General features: G+C 41.2%; 1 protein-coding gene across 5 annotated transcripts in view; it reads right to left on the reverse strand.

Moving 5' to 3' along the window:
* Window positions 1-4,083: 4,083 nt before the first annotated feature.
* Window positions 4,084-15,913, reverse strand: part of heg1 (heart development protein with EGF-like domains 1) — a 127,351-nt gene continuing 115,521 nt past the window's right edge. For all 5 annotated transcript variants that reach the window (XM_048599326.1, XM_048599325.1, XM_020526793.2 and 2 more), the window contains 3 exons: window positions 11,568-11,655; window positions 7,756-7,933; window positions 4,084-5,852 (listed from right to left, as the gene is read on the reverse strand). In XM_048599326.1, the coding sequence (XP_048455283.1) occupies window positions 5,709-5,852; window positions 7,756-7,933; window positions 11,568-11,655 (410 nt within the window). In that variant the 3' untranslated portion in view covers window positions 4,084-5,708. The remainder of the gene's footprint in view (window positions 5,853-7,755; window positions 7,934-11,567; window positions 11,656-15,913) is intronic.

Genomic DNA, 15,913 nt, shown 5'->3' on the forward strand with positions numbered 1-15,913 from the left:
TAATTCTGTTTTTTCCTTCACGGATGCTGCCAGACCTGCTGAGCTATTCTAGCAATTTCTGTTTCGTTTCCTGATTTACAGCATCCGCAGCTCTTTCGTTTTTATTCACAGTGCACCCTCCCCCACTGTCTGTCCTAAATTAAAATTGGGCCTAAAATTTGTTTCATCATGTCCAGGTATTCAGGAAGTTTTGTTAATATACATCAAGTAATCTTGAACTGCTCCTTATCGCAGTTTTATTATCATAAAATGACATTCCATGACATCAAATGTGAATGGGTTTTTGACCTCCCATCAATCATTAAATAGTTTCAGGAAAATATGACCACTAGATCCTCATATATTGTTTCATTTCACGAGCATAAGGAAAACCTTCTGCGGAATTAGTCAGCTATAAATTTCATAATTGAATTACAATCAAGTGACACATGCAAGATGCATACAATACCAGCATGAAACATCTTTAGACATCACTTCCAATTATTTCTGATGTTATTGTATGGTATCATTGTGCAGTATAAAGACTGCAAAATTGAGGCAAGCTTCCACAATTAATATGTAATTTTAGATTTCTTTACAACATTATACAGTTCGTCATCTAAATGGATTAGATAAATTTAATAAAATTTCAATCAAGGATAAACTGATGTTATGCAGCCGCGACACAATGCTATTTCTTAGTTGCGTTATATTACATTACTGCTCTCTGGGACTTCAAGAATCTTGTGAAATATAAACATACTATAGCCATTTTCACTCAGTCTCTCAGTAGTGAGGATGCAGATAGTAGCTGGAAATAATTCTTTTTAAAAATTGCCTCTGTTTATGTCTTCATTTCTATTGATTCATGCAGAGAAACCTCACATTTGGATGACTGTGTTTGAATGACTTTGATTTTGGCACCATCAGGTGAGAGCCCTATCCAAACTTTACCAGTCATTCAAACACACACCTTTTACAGTCATCATGTTTTTACTTTTTTCAGTCCTAGGATGTAAAGGCAAATTGTACAGCCATCTAGGATGTTGTAGCTGAGTCATATGATGCAGCACACACCAAAGGATTTATTTTAATAATTTTCATGGTAAGGGGTTAGACAGCAATTTACACCCTGCCCGATTTTTCTTTGTGCTAATCAATGGAAAGGGAGATCAAGAATAATGTAAAATGGATAACTAATCTCTCATTGCCCCATTTCTATAGAAAACTGGAAACTGAAACCCTGATGTTGAACACAAGCCCTTTGCATGGTATAGTGACTACCACACAGATTGTGAATTTCCCCACTGTGTAACTGGGAAAATAATGACAATTCTAATTTGAAACTTCTCTCACATGCTAATCCACAATGTAATTTTACTAACAGTTGAAATAATTTTTATGGTTATTTGCAGTGGCCATAGATAAGACAACAATTATCTGGACAAGTATTTTATTTTTCTGCAATGCAATGCTGACTAGAACGCCAGTTTCTGAAAGTCCTTTGGAAAAACAAATATTCATTTTCTAAATACTTTAAGCTGTAAATATAGTTCACTTCAAACCAAGTGTTCAATACATAGATAGCTGTTGTCAACCAGGAACACAGGAAAAAAAGTAACAATAACTTAGACAAAAACAAAAATAAAAAATTGTTGGGTTCACATGACGTTTCCAGTGTTGAATATAACCACTAACTGCATGGGTAGTTACAAAAGTCTTGAAAAGCTGGGTGGGATTGTTATCATAAAATAAAGAACTATGGTTGCTGGAGATCTGAAACAAATGAAAACAGAAATTGCTGGAGAAACTCAGCAGGTCTGGCAGCATCTGTGGAGAGAAAACAGAGTTAATGTGTTGAATCCAGTGGATCCATGAGTCACTCAAAGGGACTTGATACTTTAACTTTGGTTTCTCTCCAAAGATGCTGCCATATTTGTTATCATGCTGGCTATCAGAAATTAATACATAGTCATTAGAAACAAAGAAGAAAAACAGATTTTGTAGTAACTTAGGCAGGCAAGTGGGATTTTGGGTATTCCTGTAAAACCATCTGGCCTTCACTGAGCACATAGTTTCCCAAAGTATTCCTACAATTGAGAAGCATCTTATCTTTGCTGTGGTTACCTTAGAGTAGAATGGCTGGAGCCGCCACTTGCTCCTGGTCATCCAGTGCAAGATCTGGCACTATAAATAAGTGCCAAAAGAGAACCAATCTTTAAGAAGTTTGAAGGCAGCCAAAATGTGAAGCTTAATTAGTTTTGACTGTTTTATGGCTCAGATGCTGAACCCTTACAAAAGAATAAAACTACCCAAAATAACAAAAATATCTACAATTAATGAGAGACAACTTCATTTGAGTAATGCAAAATTAACCACTAATAACAAATAGCCCCGCTCCAAACCTTTTCATCTGCCTTAAGGTCAAAACATACTTTCTACTACTCACATTATTTTTTACTGGGAGAACTTCCAAATTTTTCCAAAGCATGCAACACTTTCATGCCACAGCTGAAAAAGTTATCCTCTATGCATTACTAACAGCACATTTTAAAATAATAAAAATTGAATTGCTCTCAGAATTGAGCTGCACAGTAAGGGCTTTACACAACATCAAATCTGCTGCAATGCTAACTTTTGATGCAAATGCAGCATTTTGAGCGTAATCATTATTTTACATAAACGTTTAGACCACTTAGTGGAATGAACATTTTTAATACGTTGGCACTTCTGAGTGAGAAGGAAAGCACTGATATAAATTCTCACCTTCATCTGCCATTTTTGGCTTATCTCCTACTTTCTCATCATGAAGTAGCATTGAACAATTGATCTGCAATAGTTGACATTCTGTACTAATCAACAGTGCTTGCTCAAACAAAATTTACTGAAAGCAAATTTTCAACATTAGAGCAAATTTTCTGAGGATGTCGATCATTTCTTTCCTATTGCTCTTAGCTCCTACTGTTCACATCTCACAAAAATTATGCACATCTAACTAAATTCTGTGTGAGCCAGGCCACTATTGATGACAGAAGGCCACTATCACTTCCAGTTCACTGTGAAGAAACTGCAGATGTAAAAAGTCAACAGAAGAAATTAGCACAGGGAGACTATAGTTTAGTAAGCTAATTATTAGTAGTAAGTAAATCTGCAAAATGACTTTGGGGAAGCGATTCTTTGGTAAAGCAATCATTAAATGTTGGCCACTATATGTTCACCAAGAGGAAATTATCAAATATCTAAGCTACCGGTGTTCTCCAAAATTATGAACACAAAATACAGATGATACATGCTTGGATTTGATGAATTTCATGTTAATAAGATAAAATAAACATGTAAAGCAAAATATAGATGTATGGATCAATCAATAAAATAATTAAATTGAATGGAAACTTCTCATGCTTTTAAGAAGTTTTAAAAAGGGGAAGGGACTTGACTTAAAAGAGATCATTGTCACAATTTGCTGGCACCAAAAGGATTTATATTTTTATATAACAAGGCCAACATACTTTACACGATGCTTATCTGCAGTAAGTCCACTCAAATCATTCTGTTGATTACACTTACAGTTAATAATTAACTAACTGAAATTCAATTTCAACTTTTTTGTGGTCTTTATGTTCACTGCTACAGTAGCAGACGAACAATAAGAAAAATTGAAGGAGTCATTTTCTAATTTAAAAAAGGTATTGATAGCCTTAATTTCAATGTAGTTTTGAAAACCTAATCATTTATAGCTATTATTCACCTTGAATGCAAAGCCAAGAAGTCAAGTTAATTAAAAGCATCAGCACTTCATTAGGAAAGTTTAATAAAGTTGTCTGGTTGAAATGTAAAAATTATACAAGATGGGAATTTATTTTTGAAGGAAAGGTTTGATCAAGTAGGAATGTCATGTCAAACTTGTTTTCCCATAACGTATGGAGTATTTATGAATAAATTTAAATGCCTAGGAAAATACCTTAAAAGGGTTTAGAAGCTAAGTCCCTTTGTAAGAAAGAATAATTCACAGGAATTCACTGTCACAGAAGGCTGTGGAGGCCAAGTCATTGAGTATATTTAAGACGGAAACGGATAGGTTCTTGATTGTCAAGGAAATCGAGGGTTACGGGGAGAAAATGGGAGAATGGGGTTGAGAAAGTCAGCCATGATTGAATGGTGGAGCAGACTCGATGGGCTGAATGGCCTAATTTCTGCTCTTAAGAGGCATATATAATGAGTGAATGTGTCCTGTAAATCAAATAAGATCAATTAAAGTGACAAACAGAAAGATGGTCAACATCCCAAAGACTCAGAAGATATTACAAGAAATTCCACAAGCACCATTCACAAAAGGTTACTTAGTACAAGAAGGGAAATAACTCCCTATATAAGTAGAATATATTAAGACAGAAAGCAGATTGGGCAGATGAAGCCCAATCTTTTTTTTAAAAAAAGTGCTGAGTGTGGAATGTGCAGAGCTTAACCATTGGTCAAAGAGAATATTGGCCATTATGTGGTGCAAACTCCTTGAACTGGAAGGAAGCAAAAAGACATAGGCCCAAGTCATCCAATTCTAAGCTACACCTTTTGTGTTTTATGGAACACAGGGTCACAATAAAAGTCATTAATGGATTAAAAAAAAATCAACAGTGCGCAAAGCTTGCTAGTCCCAAAATTTTTTATGACTTCCTTCTCGACATGTGGGCAGCAGAGTTGCTGGTGTGTTTAAAAATAAATAAATAAATATGGTGAAGGTTGGGCAAAGCAACAAGCAGTATATAGTCATTTTATACATGCGGATTATTCTGGACCAACTATAGTGGTACAGCTAAAAATTGTACTTGTAGAGGTAACAACACAGATTCACAATGGAAGTGAAGCAACATTTTCAGCTGTTTGCAAATAGAGGGTATGAAAAGAATTGGAATCTTCTGAATTTAATTGCAGTATAGAAAACCTAACGAGAATCAAAAACAGAATACAGCATTCGTCACTTTCAAGTAGCTGCTCAATAGCACGTTGTGCTCTGGATGGAATGTTTCAACCATAAAAGAACATTCTATTCGCACTTCCCACAGTATCAGAAATTGTCTGTCTAGCTCTTTTTACCTGTTGGAAGATCTGCTGGAGTCAGCGAAGGTATTAATGGAAAGGAAAGGAATGCTTTGTGAACTAGACACCACAGACACACAGAAGGATCCAGAAAAATCTCAGAACATTCAGAAATCAGATACTAATATTTCCAGCATGAATAAGGCCCGAGTCCTGATAGTTAGCAATGCTCTAATTCACCTGAGCAATATCTCAGCACCAGGCCAGAAATGTTAAGTTTCCAGTTCTTCCACAAATTCATCAGTTAGTGTTTCTTTTGTCTGTGCGATATTATCATTTGACCAGTCTGAAAACACTGTGATTGTTTATAAGTTATTGACAAACTAGAAAAACAAACCACAAAAAATACACAATTACACAATGTACAATTGTCCATTTGTAAGCAAAGTCTTTGTATGCTGATGCAAATAAAACCATTCAGTACAGCTGATCGGGTCTATCACTTGTCCATCAGTGTGATCTACAGTAGCTGCTGTATACAGTACACTGCACACAACAATTCCTTCACATTCCACCAGTCCTTCACCACAAATGTTCAGAATCCAATTTTTTTTGCAGCAATTCCTCATTTTACTTTTGGTTCATTGGTCCCATACTCTGTTCTGACACAAAAATAAATCTCTATTTTAACTTGGCTAGAAATAATCTCTTCTTCTTGTTTCTTCACTGCTGAAAGATGGATTGTATTGTCCAGTGTAGATGCAAGAGTAGCGTGATCCAGGTAGGCCACTGTAAGGATGCAAACCATTCCGGTCCACTTCTGAACCTCTTAAGCCAGACTGTGGAAAAAGTAGGAAAGCAATAAGCACTTCAAGGAGGGCATTTGTATTTATTCTTATGTTTGCTAAACAGACAAGATTACAAAACAAGATTTAAAACTGAATCACAAATAAGTTGGTTTTCTATTTGCAGTTGTTAGTAATGCCTGCAGAAAATATACTTGCATTGCTGTAAATTAAGAGCTAGCAGTGTTCTGGATCCCAACAGGACCCCAATTCTCTGGTCTCCCAAAAAACCAAAAGCTATCCAGAATTTGTTTAAGAATATAAGAATGACCCTTTGAGCCTAATCCATGATTAAATTCAATTATTTTTAACTGCACTTTCCCACTCGCTCCCAATTTCTTTGATTCTCTAATGGATCCAAAAATCTGTCCAGCCGACATATGGTCAATATGGAGCACCCGCATGTCACTGAAGTAAACAATTCCAAAGACTGTCAGTTCTTTGAGTGAAGGAATTTCTCAACTCAGTCTGAAATGAGTGATGTCTCATGCTGAAGTGGTGCCTTTGCATTCTAACTACCTCACCCCACTCATATCTGTCCTGTCAATGCATTTCTTAATTTTGTTTGTTTCAACTGAGATCCGCTCTCATTTTCTGAACTCCAAAAGAATAGGCCCAACTTAATCAGTTTCTCATCATGGAGTCATCATTTCAATTTGCTTTTCTGTTCTTACAGCCAACGTGAAGAACCTCACATTTACCAAAGTTATTTTCTCTCTGCTATCCTGTTGCCAACTCTCATTTATTGACAGCAAGTTATTGATGTAACTTTACCTTAAACTAAATAAAAAGTCAGATCATTCAAAACCATTTCCCTTTAAAGTCTTTAGAGCAATCAGGTAATTACAGTAAGTGTGTGGGCCTTCCTGTCTGTTAGTGCCAAACTACCTGTGCCAGTTAAACACGTGGTAATTGATGTTAGTCACTTAAAAATAAGGAATAGTTCCTGCTAGAATCATAGGACCCAAGGTCAATAATTTATTCACACCTTTGAAAGTTCCCCAAGTTATGCTCTGGGTGTCACTGCAATCACGACATCAAATAGAGCAGGTGATTCACTCTCTACCCGCATCTCTTCCTGCCCACATGTCCCCTTTTACACATCACCCAACACAATTATGTACCACCCTGCCATCATACCCACTTGTCCAACCTGTCCCACCACTCTCCCTAATCACTCATTCATACAATCACCCATTCACAAATATCCACATTGGGCATTTAAATCTGTGTTAGGATAGCCCAGTGCTGAAAAAGGGAGAGTGACCAGTCTTCCCACGCAACACTACAGCATTTTGAAAGAAACAAAGAATACAGGAGCAGGAGTTGGTCATTTGGCCCTTCAAGCCTGCTCCAACATCCAATACAATTATGGGTGATCGTCCAATGCAGTACCCTGTTCCCGTTTTCTCCCCACATCCTGTGATCCCTTTAGACCGAAGAACTACATCTACCTCTTTCTTGAAAAATGTTTTGCATTGGCCTCAACAGTTTCCACTGGCAGAGAATTCCATAGGCTCACCACTCCATACATGAAGAAATTCCTCCTGACCCTGTCCTAAAAGACCTGCTCCGTATTCTTAAACTGTGACCCCTGGCTTTGGACTGCCTGGTCATCAGGAACATCCTTCCTGCATCTCCTTTTTCTAATCCTGTTAGAATTTTGTAGGTTTCTATAAATTCTTCCTGAGTTCTGCACTTCTGGGGAGTCCAGACTCAGAAGACCCTTGCCAGAAATTTGAAGGAGCATCTGAGAGGACAAAAGTAGGAGTGCACGAACAATCCAGCAATGATTACAGAAGATCCAGGCTGTAGATTAATTTTAATATTGTATTGGTGCTCAATTTCCATCCTTAATGTAAAATAATCCAAAGTTTTCTTTTGGGTTGATACTTACTGAATAATACACATCGGTCATCTGTAACAGGTTTTTTGTGCTTCCATTCTCCTGCATCTCTATAGTTTCCCTGCCCCATTCTACGGATATTCGGGGATTTTTGGGGAACTCTGCATATGGTGATCTCTGAAAATCGGCACTCTTGAAGATTAATTTGCTGATATCATTCTTGTCTTTCCTGAGGAAAGGGAAATATAGAATGAAAAATGTGGTCACAATGATAACATTCAAAGAAAGCAAACTTTTGGGAAATGACAGATCGTGTGAGAAATGAACTTCCAGATGAAATGACAGATGCAGGTATAGTTACAACATCTAAAAGACATTTGGGTAAGTATATGAATAAGAAATGTTTGAAGGATATAGGCCAAGTGCAGGCAGGTGGGGCTAGTTTAGATTGGGATTAGGGTCAGAATGGGTTGGTTGCATTTTTGGGTCTGTTTCTGTGCTATATGAGTCTATGACTCTATGAATCCAATATGACTCTTCCTCAGAACAACAAAACATCCCAGGAGAAGCTACAAGGAAAAGAACAGGCTGACATCCCTGGACTTAGTGGGGGAGGGATATAGTGATTGGAACGAGATTGGCCAGGTAGATCTCGTTGAGTATGAGCTCCCTGATTGGGGCTGTTAACCTGAGCCAAACAGGGATCCCTGACTGACAGATATAAACAGGAGTCTCAGAAAGTCCCCTCAGTCTAGGGATTGGCTCTGAGCTGGCTGGTCAATGCCTATATACTGTGCACGTTTAAATAAAGGGTGACTTGATGATGGGATACCGGCCTCTGTTCAGTTATTTCACTATTTTATTTGTTTTCTTGCTGGCTTATTGCCCATGGTACTACTCAGTTTGAGGACCAGAATATAATTTTAATGTTCAGCTGTTAACTTTCCATGCTCCTTAAAGGCCACTGCCATGGTAATTACTTTGGCGAAGTGGTGTAATTTTTTTTGTTATTGGAGGTTTCTCCATATTGGCAGTTGCTGGAATTGTTACCTTATTTTCAGAACATGTTTTCCAGAATATTTCAAAGACAGAATACTTGGGAGATGTAACTTTTCTTTTTTTTTGAATCTTTTCATGGATGCATGTGTTGTTGGCAACATTTGTTGTTCAGCGTAAACTGCCCTTGAACGGGGTGGCTTGCTGGTCACTTCAGAGGGCAGTTAAGAGTCAACCACATTGCTGTGGGGATGGAGTCACATGTGGGCCAGACCAGGGTAGGGTGGCAGATTTCCTTCCCTAAAGGCCATAAGTGAACCAGATGGGATTTTACAACAATGATAGCTTCATGGCCACCACTACTGAGGCTAATTTTTAATTCCAGACTTATTAATTGAATTGCAATTCCACCAGCTGTAATAGTGGGATTTGATCTCACATCTCAACAGCGTCAGCCTGAGCCTTACCACTACAATGCTGTCTTTCCCCCCGCCATGAGAGCTTTCCTCTTATTTAGTCCACTTGCTTTCAATTGTAATTTGTTGGTCATTTACAGAATGGCCATGTTACACAGATCCTTGCACTGGACAAAGTTGAAGGTTAGCAGTGTTGTGAAGGATTTATAATACTATTCTAAAACAATTTGAGCACTGAGATTGATTGCACAGTAGAAGACTCATCAGAATAAACTAATCTATTCAACTGATCACACTAAACTGATTTCTACAGCCACTTCTTTTAATAACCTCTCATTATATCAGGCAAAGCCACGTAGAAACTTTCTGCACCATCATGATACAGGTTAGTGGTTCTCAAATAAAAACAGTGTGCTGGAGAAACTCAGCAGATCTTGCAGCAATTGTGAAGAGAGAAAAACAGAGTTAACATTTCAAATCCATTTAGATGAGAATATATAAGGCATGGTTAGTAAATTTGCAGATGACAACAAAATTGGTGGCATAGATGGCAGTGAAGAAAGTTATCTAAGATTACGAAGAGATCTTGATCAACTGGATCAATGAGCTGAAGAGTGGCAGATGGAGTTTATTTTGGATAAATGCAAAGTATTGCATTTTGGTAAAACAAACAAGGGCAGGACTTATACAATTAAAAGTATAGCCTTGGGTAGTGTTATAGAACAAAGAGACCTCGGGATTCAGGTACATAATTCTTTGAAGTTTGTGTTACATATAGACAGGATAGTTAAGAAGGCATTTGGCATGCTTGCCTTCATTGCTCAGACCTTTGAGGATAGGAGTTAGGATATTAAGTTGAGGTTGTACAGGACGTTGTTGAGGCCTGTTTTGGAGTATTGCGTCCAATTCTGGTCGCCCTGATAAAGGAAGGATATTATTAAGCAGAATGTTCCAGAATGTTACCAGGAATGGAGAGTGTGAGTTATAAAGAGATGCTTGGTAGGCTGGGACATTTTTTACTGCAGCACAGGAGGTGGAAGGGTGATCTAATAGAGGTTTATAAAATCATGAGAGGTATAGATAAGGTGAATGGCCACTGTCTTTTCCCTAGGTTTGGAGATTTCAAGAGTAATGGGCATATTTTAATGCTGAGAGAAGAAAGATTTAAAGAAGACATGAGGGGTCTTTATTTTTATACAGAGAGTGGTTCTTATGTGGAATGAACTTCCAGAGGAAGTGGTGGATGCAGGTACAGTTACAACATTTAAAAGACATTTGGATAAGTGCATGAATAAGAAATGTTTGGAGGGATATGGGCCAAGCTCAGGCAGATGAAACTAGTTTAGTTTGGGATTATGGTCCGAATGGACGGGGGATTGGGCCAAAAGATCTGTTTCCATGCCGTATGACTCTATAAATCTGAGATGACTCTTCTTCAGAACAACAGAACCGCTCTGATGAAGAGTCATATCTGACTTGAAATGTTAACTCTGTTTCTCTCTCCACAGAATCTGCCAGACCTGCAGAGTTTTTCAAGCACTTTCTGTTTCTATGTCAAACCTCCAGCATCCCTGATTCTTTGCTTTTATTTGAGTGGTTTACAAAGTCTGGCCTATAGACCACTGGTGGTCTACGGACTTATGTAAAAGGTAAGTCACTGAAGGCAACATGACAGTTCAGGTGACATGCAAGAACAGGCCAGAATTCTCATCCCGACAAACAACATGACGTCACAGAACTAGACTGGCACTAGTGTGTGCTCAGCACGAGTCATCATAAGTGCAAGCAACAAGTATGTCTTACAGGAAAGATATATATTTCTTGTCACACAAGGAAGTGAAAAGTTATCATGTGTTGCCAGGAATATATATTTAAATTGACAATCAGACCAGCCACAATCATATCGAACGGCAGAATGGGCTTGAGAGTTGAATGGTCTATTCCTGCTCCTAATTTATATGTTCATACTTGCAGTATACGCAGGTTTAATATATAAAAATGTCAATTATTCCGGTATGAATTAATGAGTTACCTTTCATTTTTAATATTGCAAAACAATCCAAGTGGGTTTATCAAATTTAGTTGCGATACAAAATGTTTAGAGTTCCACCAAGTCCCATTAAATCTGATGAGATTTTTTTTGTGGTGGCAAGTTAAAACTAGTGAGGTCGGACTGGTAGCTACTTGTTCTACCTAAGTAGTCCACAGATAAAAATGTTTGACAGCAACAGAAAATACTGCTGACATTATGAAAATACAGGTATATTTCAGGCTATGTTCAAAACCGTAGCATAAATGGAAAGTTCCAATGAGTGCGTAAACAACATACTCATTGCTCTTATCATGGGCAAATATTTTATGTACATATTTACAAGCCATCCCGTACATATATTGCATTGAACTGCAACTGTTCCTTTATCACATTACCAAAGGTTGATCTCTGGTACACACCTGCAACATGTGATAGTTAATGCAATGCCCAAGATAAGGAGCAACCCTCCTCCAGCTGCAGCAATCACCACAGTGATGAGCTTGTAAGCTAATAAAAAGGGAGCAAAAAAATGAAATGAATTAAAGAGAAAACAGCATTTTGTTTTTCATACTCTTTAATGCACCAAGCTCAACCATATTAACATCGACATTTCACAAATGTGTTCAATTTCCCATGTTTACAATTTTGTGAAACATGAAGTCCTTATCTACCTCAATTGGGACTAGCTCTCAAAATCAGCCATGTTGAGTTTTTCTTCATCACTGACGCGAACGCTTGATCTGACCGATTGAGACTAAAGGCATGACATGCTCATCCCTAATTCAAAGCAAAGCAGTTAAAACTATCTTGTGCAGCCCATCTAGGTTCATTTTAAACCAGTGCTCCTTCTAAACAACATGGCTGCTCTAAGGGCCAGCACACCGTGGCACGCTTGGCAAGCTAACTCTATTCATGGCATGGACATCCGGTTCTGCAAGTCGTTGCCAGTGAAAGGGCCCCAGAGATCACCCAGAAGAAAATAAAAAGTTTACGAGAACGTTGATTTCTGCCACACAAAATTTAGGGGTGATGTCTCTTGCTCACTGCCTCAACGATGCAACTTGCTGATCATCAGCCATATATAAAAGATAACAACCTCCTAACCCTAACCCTAACCCCCTCCACCCACAGATCAACGAATACCGCTCACGCTTGGACATAGAGCAGTTTTTCCGCCACCTCTGCCTCCACGCTTACTTCTTTAACCGTGAACCTAACCCTCCCTCTACTGACCCCTTCTCCCGCTTCCAACACACCCCCTCCTCCTGGACACCACCCCAAGGCCTCCTACCCTCCCTCGACCTCTTCATCTCCAACTGCCGTCGAGACATCAATCGCCTCAACCTCTCCAGCCCACTCACCCACTCCAACCTCTCCCCCGCAGAACGTGCAGCCCTCCGCTCCCTCCGCTCCAATCCCAACTTCACCATAAAACCCGCGGACAAGGGAGGCGCAGTTGTAGTATGGCGCACTGACCTCTACATCGCCGAGGCCGGACGCCAACTCTCCGACACCTCCTCCTACCGCCCCCTTGATCATGACCCCACCCCTGAGCACCAAACCATCATCTCCCAAACCATCCACAACCTCATCACCTCAGGTGACCTCCCACCCACGGCCTCCAACCTCATCGTTCCCCAACCTCGCACTGCCCGCTTCTATCTCCTTCCCAAAATCCACAAACCTGAATGCCCTGGTCGACCCATGGTCTCCGCCTGCTCCTGCCCCACCGAACTGATCTCCAACTATCTAGACTCCATTTTCTCCCCCTTGGTCCAGGAACTCCCTACCTATGTCCCCACCCACGCCCTCCACCTCCTCCAGAACTTCCAATTCCCTGGTCCCCAACACCCCATCTTTACCATGGACGTCCAGTCCCTCTACACCTGCATTCCCCATGCAGATGGCCTTAAGGCCCTCCGCTTCTTCCTGTCCCGCAGGCCCGACCAGTCCCCCTCCACTGATACCCTCATCCGCATAGCCGAACTCGTCCTCACACTCAACAACTTCTCTTTCAATTCTTCCCACTTCCTACAGACAAAGGGGGTAGCCATGGGTACCCGCATGGGCCCAAGCTACGCCTGCCTCTTTGTAGGTTACGTGGAACAATCCCTCTTCCATACCTACACCGGCCCTAAACCCCACCTCTTCCTCCGTTACATTGATGACTGTATCGGTGCCGCCTCGTGCTCCCACGAGGAGCTCGAACAGTTCATACACTTCACTAACACCTTCCACCCCAACCTTAAGTTTACCTGGACCATCTCTAACACCTCTCTCCCCTTCCTGGACCTCTCTGTCTCCATATCGGGCAACCACCTAGAAACCGATATTCATTTCAAGCCCACCGACTCCCACAGCTACCTAGAATACTCCTCCTCCCACCCACCTTCCTGCAAAAATGCTATCCCCTATTCCCAATTCCTTCGCCTCCGCCGCATCTGCTCCCAGGATGAGGCATTCCACTCCCGTACATCTCAGTTGTCCTCGTTTTTCAAGGACCGTAACTTCCCCTCCTCGGTGGTCGAGAACGCCCTCAACCGTGTCTCCCACATCTCCTGCACCTCATCCCTCACACCCCGTCCACGCAATAAGAACCAAAAAAGAATCCCCCTCGTCCTCACGTACCACCCCACCAACCTCCGGATCCAACGCATCATCCTCCGACACTTCCGCCATCTGCAATCTGACCCCATCACCAAAGACATCTTTCCCTCCCCACCCTTATCTGCTTTCCGGAGGGACCACTCTCTCCGTGACTCCCTTGTCCGCTCCACACTCCCCTCCAGCTCCACCACACCCGGCACTTTTCCCTGCAACCGCAGGAAGTGCTACACCTGCCCCCATACCTCCTCCCTCACCCCCATCCCAGACCCCAAGAAGACTTTCCACATCAAGGAGATGTTCACCTGCACATCTGCCAATGTGGTATACTGCATCCGCTGTACCCGCTGTGGCTTCCTCTACATCGGGGAAACCAAGCGGAGACTCGGGGACCGCTTTGCAGAACACCTACGCTCGGTTCGCAACAAACAACTGCACCTCCCAGTCGCGAACCATTTCAATTCCCCCTCCCATTCCTCAGACGACATGTCCATCCTGGGCCTCCTGCAGTGCCACAACGATGCCACCCGAAGGTTGCAGGATCAGCAACTCATATTCCGCTTGGGAACCCTGCAGCCCAATGGTATCAATGTGGATTTCACAAGTTTCAAAATCTCCCCTCCCCCTACCGCATCCCAAAACCAGTCCAGCTCGTCCCTGCCTCCCTAACCTGTTCTTCCTTCCACCTAACCCCTCCTCCCACCTCAAGCCGCACCTCCATCTCCTACCGACCAACCTCATCCCGCCCCCTTGACCTGTCCGTCCTCCCTGGACTGACCTATCCCCTTCCTAACTCCCCACCTACACTCACCTTTACTGGCCCCATCCCCGCCTCTTTGACCTGTTTGTTTCCTCTCCTCTATCCCTCTTCTATCCGCCTCCCACTCTCTCCCTATTTATTTCAGAACCCCCTACCCCGCCCCCTTTTCTGATGAAGGTTCTAGGCCCGAAACGTCAGCCTCTCTGCTCCTATGATGCTGCTTGGCCTGCTGTGTTCATCCAGCCCTGCACCTTGTTGTCTCACAACCTCTGTTGAGCTCTTTTTCTGAATTGGGTTACTTTGGTTATTTTGTTGTACCCCACTTCCTAACTTCCCAGTGACACTGCAATCTAACTTAGTCCAAATAAGCACCGATAGGTGCTTCACTAGACAAACTGCTTCATCTGGATATTCTAGAAGAAAAGGAACAGATGAAATACAGGGCAAATATGTTTACACCTTAAGTGTTTCAGATGTTAAACATAAGGCAAATTAATTTATATAAAACACATGTCAAAACACATTTTAATTGATTCTTTCCAATTCTGAAGGCAAAGCAATTTGTAGAAACAGTGTCAAAGATTAATTGTGGTCTTTGCATGAAAATATAGATGTTACTATTTTTGTCAAGATAGTGAATTTGCCTCCCTCTTGTGGTCACACCAGTGAGCTGCATCACGGCATATTGAAACACTCTGCGAACAAAAGTCTGAGTTCACATCCAGAGCCAGAGATCCGTCATTGACACCACCATCACCAAAGCTGTGTTCTTTCCAGTGAAAATTACAGACACGTAGTGGAGGACACAAAAGGTAAGTATAAAACTTTTATTTGTGGAGTGGTTCTCTTCCATATGTCACAAGGAGAGTCAGGACCTGTATAAGCCCCAGTAACCATATCTTAAACATTCATTCTCCCTACCATTGTTACATAGTAGGCAAAGTAGCAAGTGTGTACCATCTACAATATACATGGTAGCAACTTGCCAAGCCTTCTTCAATTGCACCTTCCAAACCCACGACTTCTTCCACCTCAAAGGAAAAGTGAAGCAGATCATAAAAGCCCTACAGTGTGAAAGCAGGCCATTCAGCCCATTGAATCTACACTTACCTTCCGAAAAGCATCCCACCCAGAAACACACCCCTTCCCTATCCCTGTAACACTGCATTTCTCATGGCTATTCCACCTGGCCTGTGCAACCCTGAACATTATGGGCAATGTTGCATGGCCAATCCACCTAGCCTGCACATCTTTGGAGGAAACCAGAACATCCAGAGGAAACCCACGCAGACACGGGAAGAATGTGCAAACTCCACACAGACAGTCGCCTGAGGAATCGACCTGGATCCCTTGCGCTGGTGAGGCAGCAGTGATAACCAATGAGCCACAAATGCAAGGGAA

The sequence above is a fragment of the Rhincodon typus genome, chromosome 7, assembly GCF_021869965.1.
Source record: "Rhincodon typus isolate 14 chromosome 7, sRhiTyp1.1, whole genome shotgun sequence".
NCBI lineage: Eukaryota > Metazoa > Chordata > Chondrichthyes > Orectolobiformes > Rhincodontidae > Rhincodon > Rhincodon typus.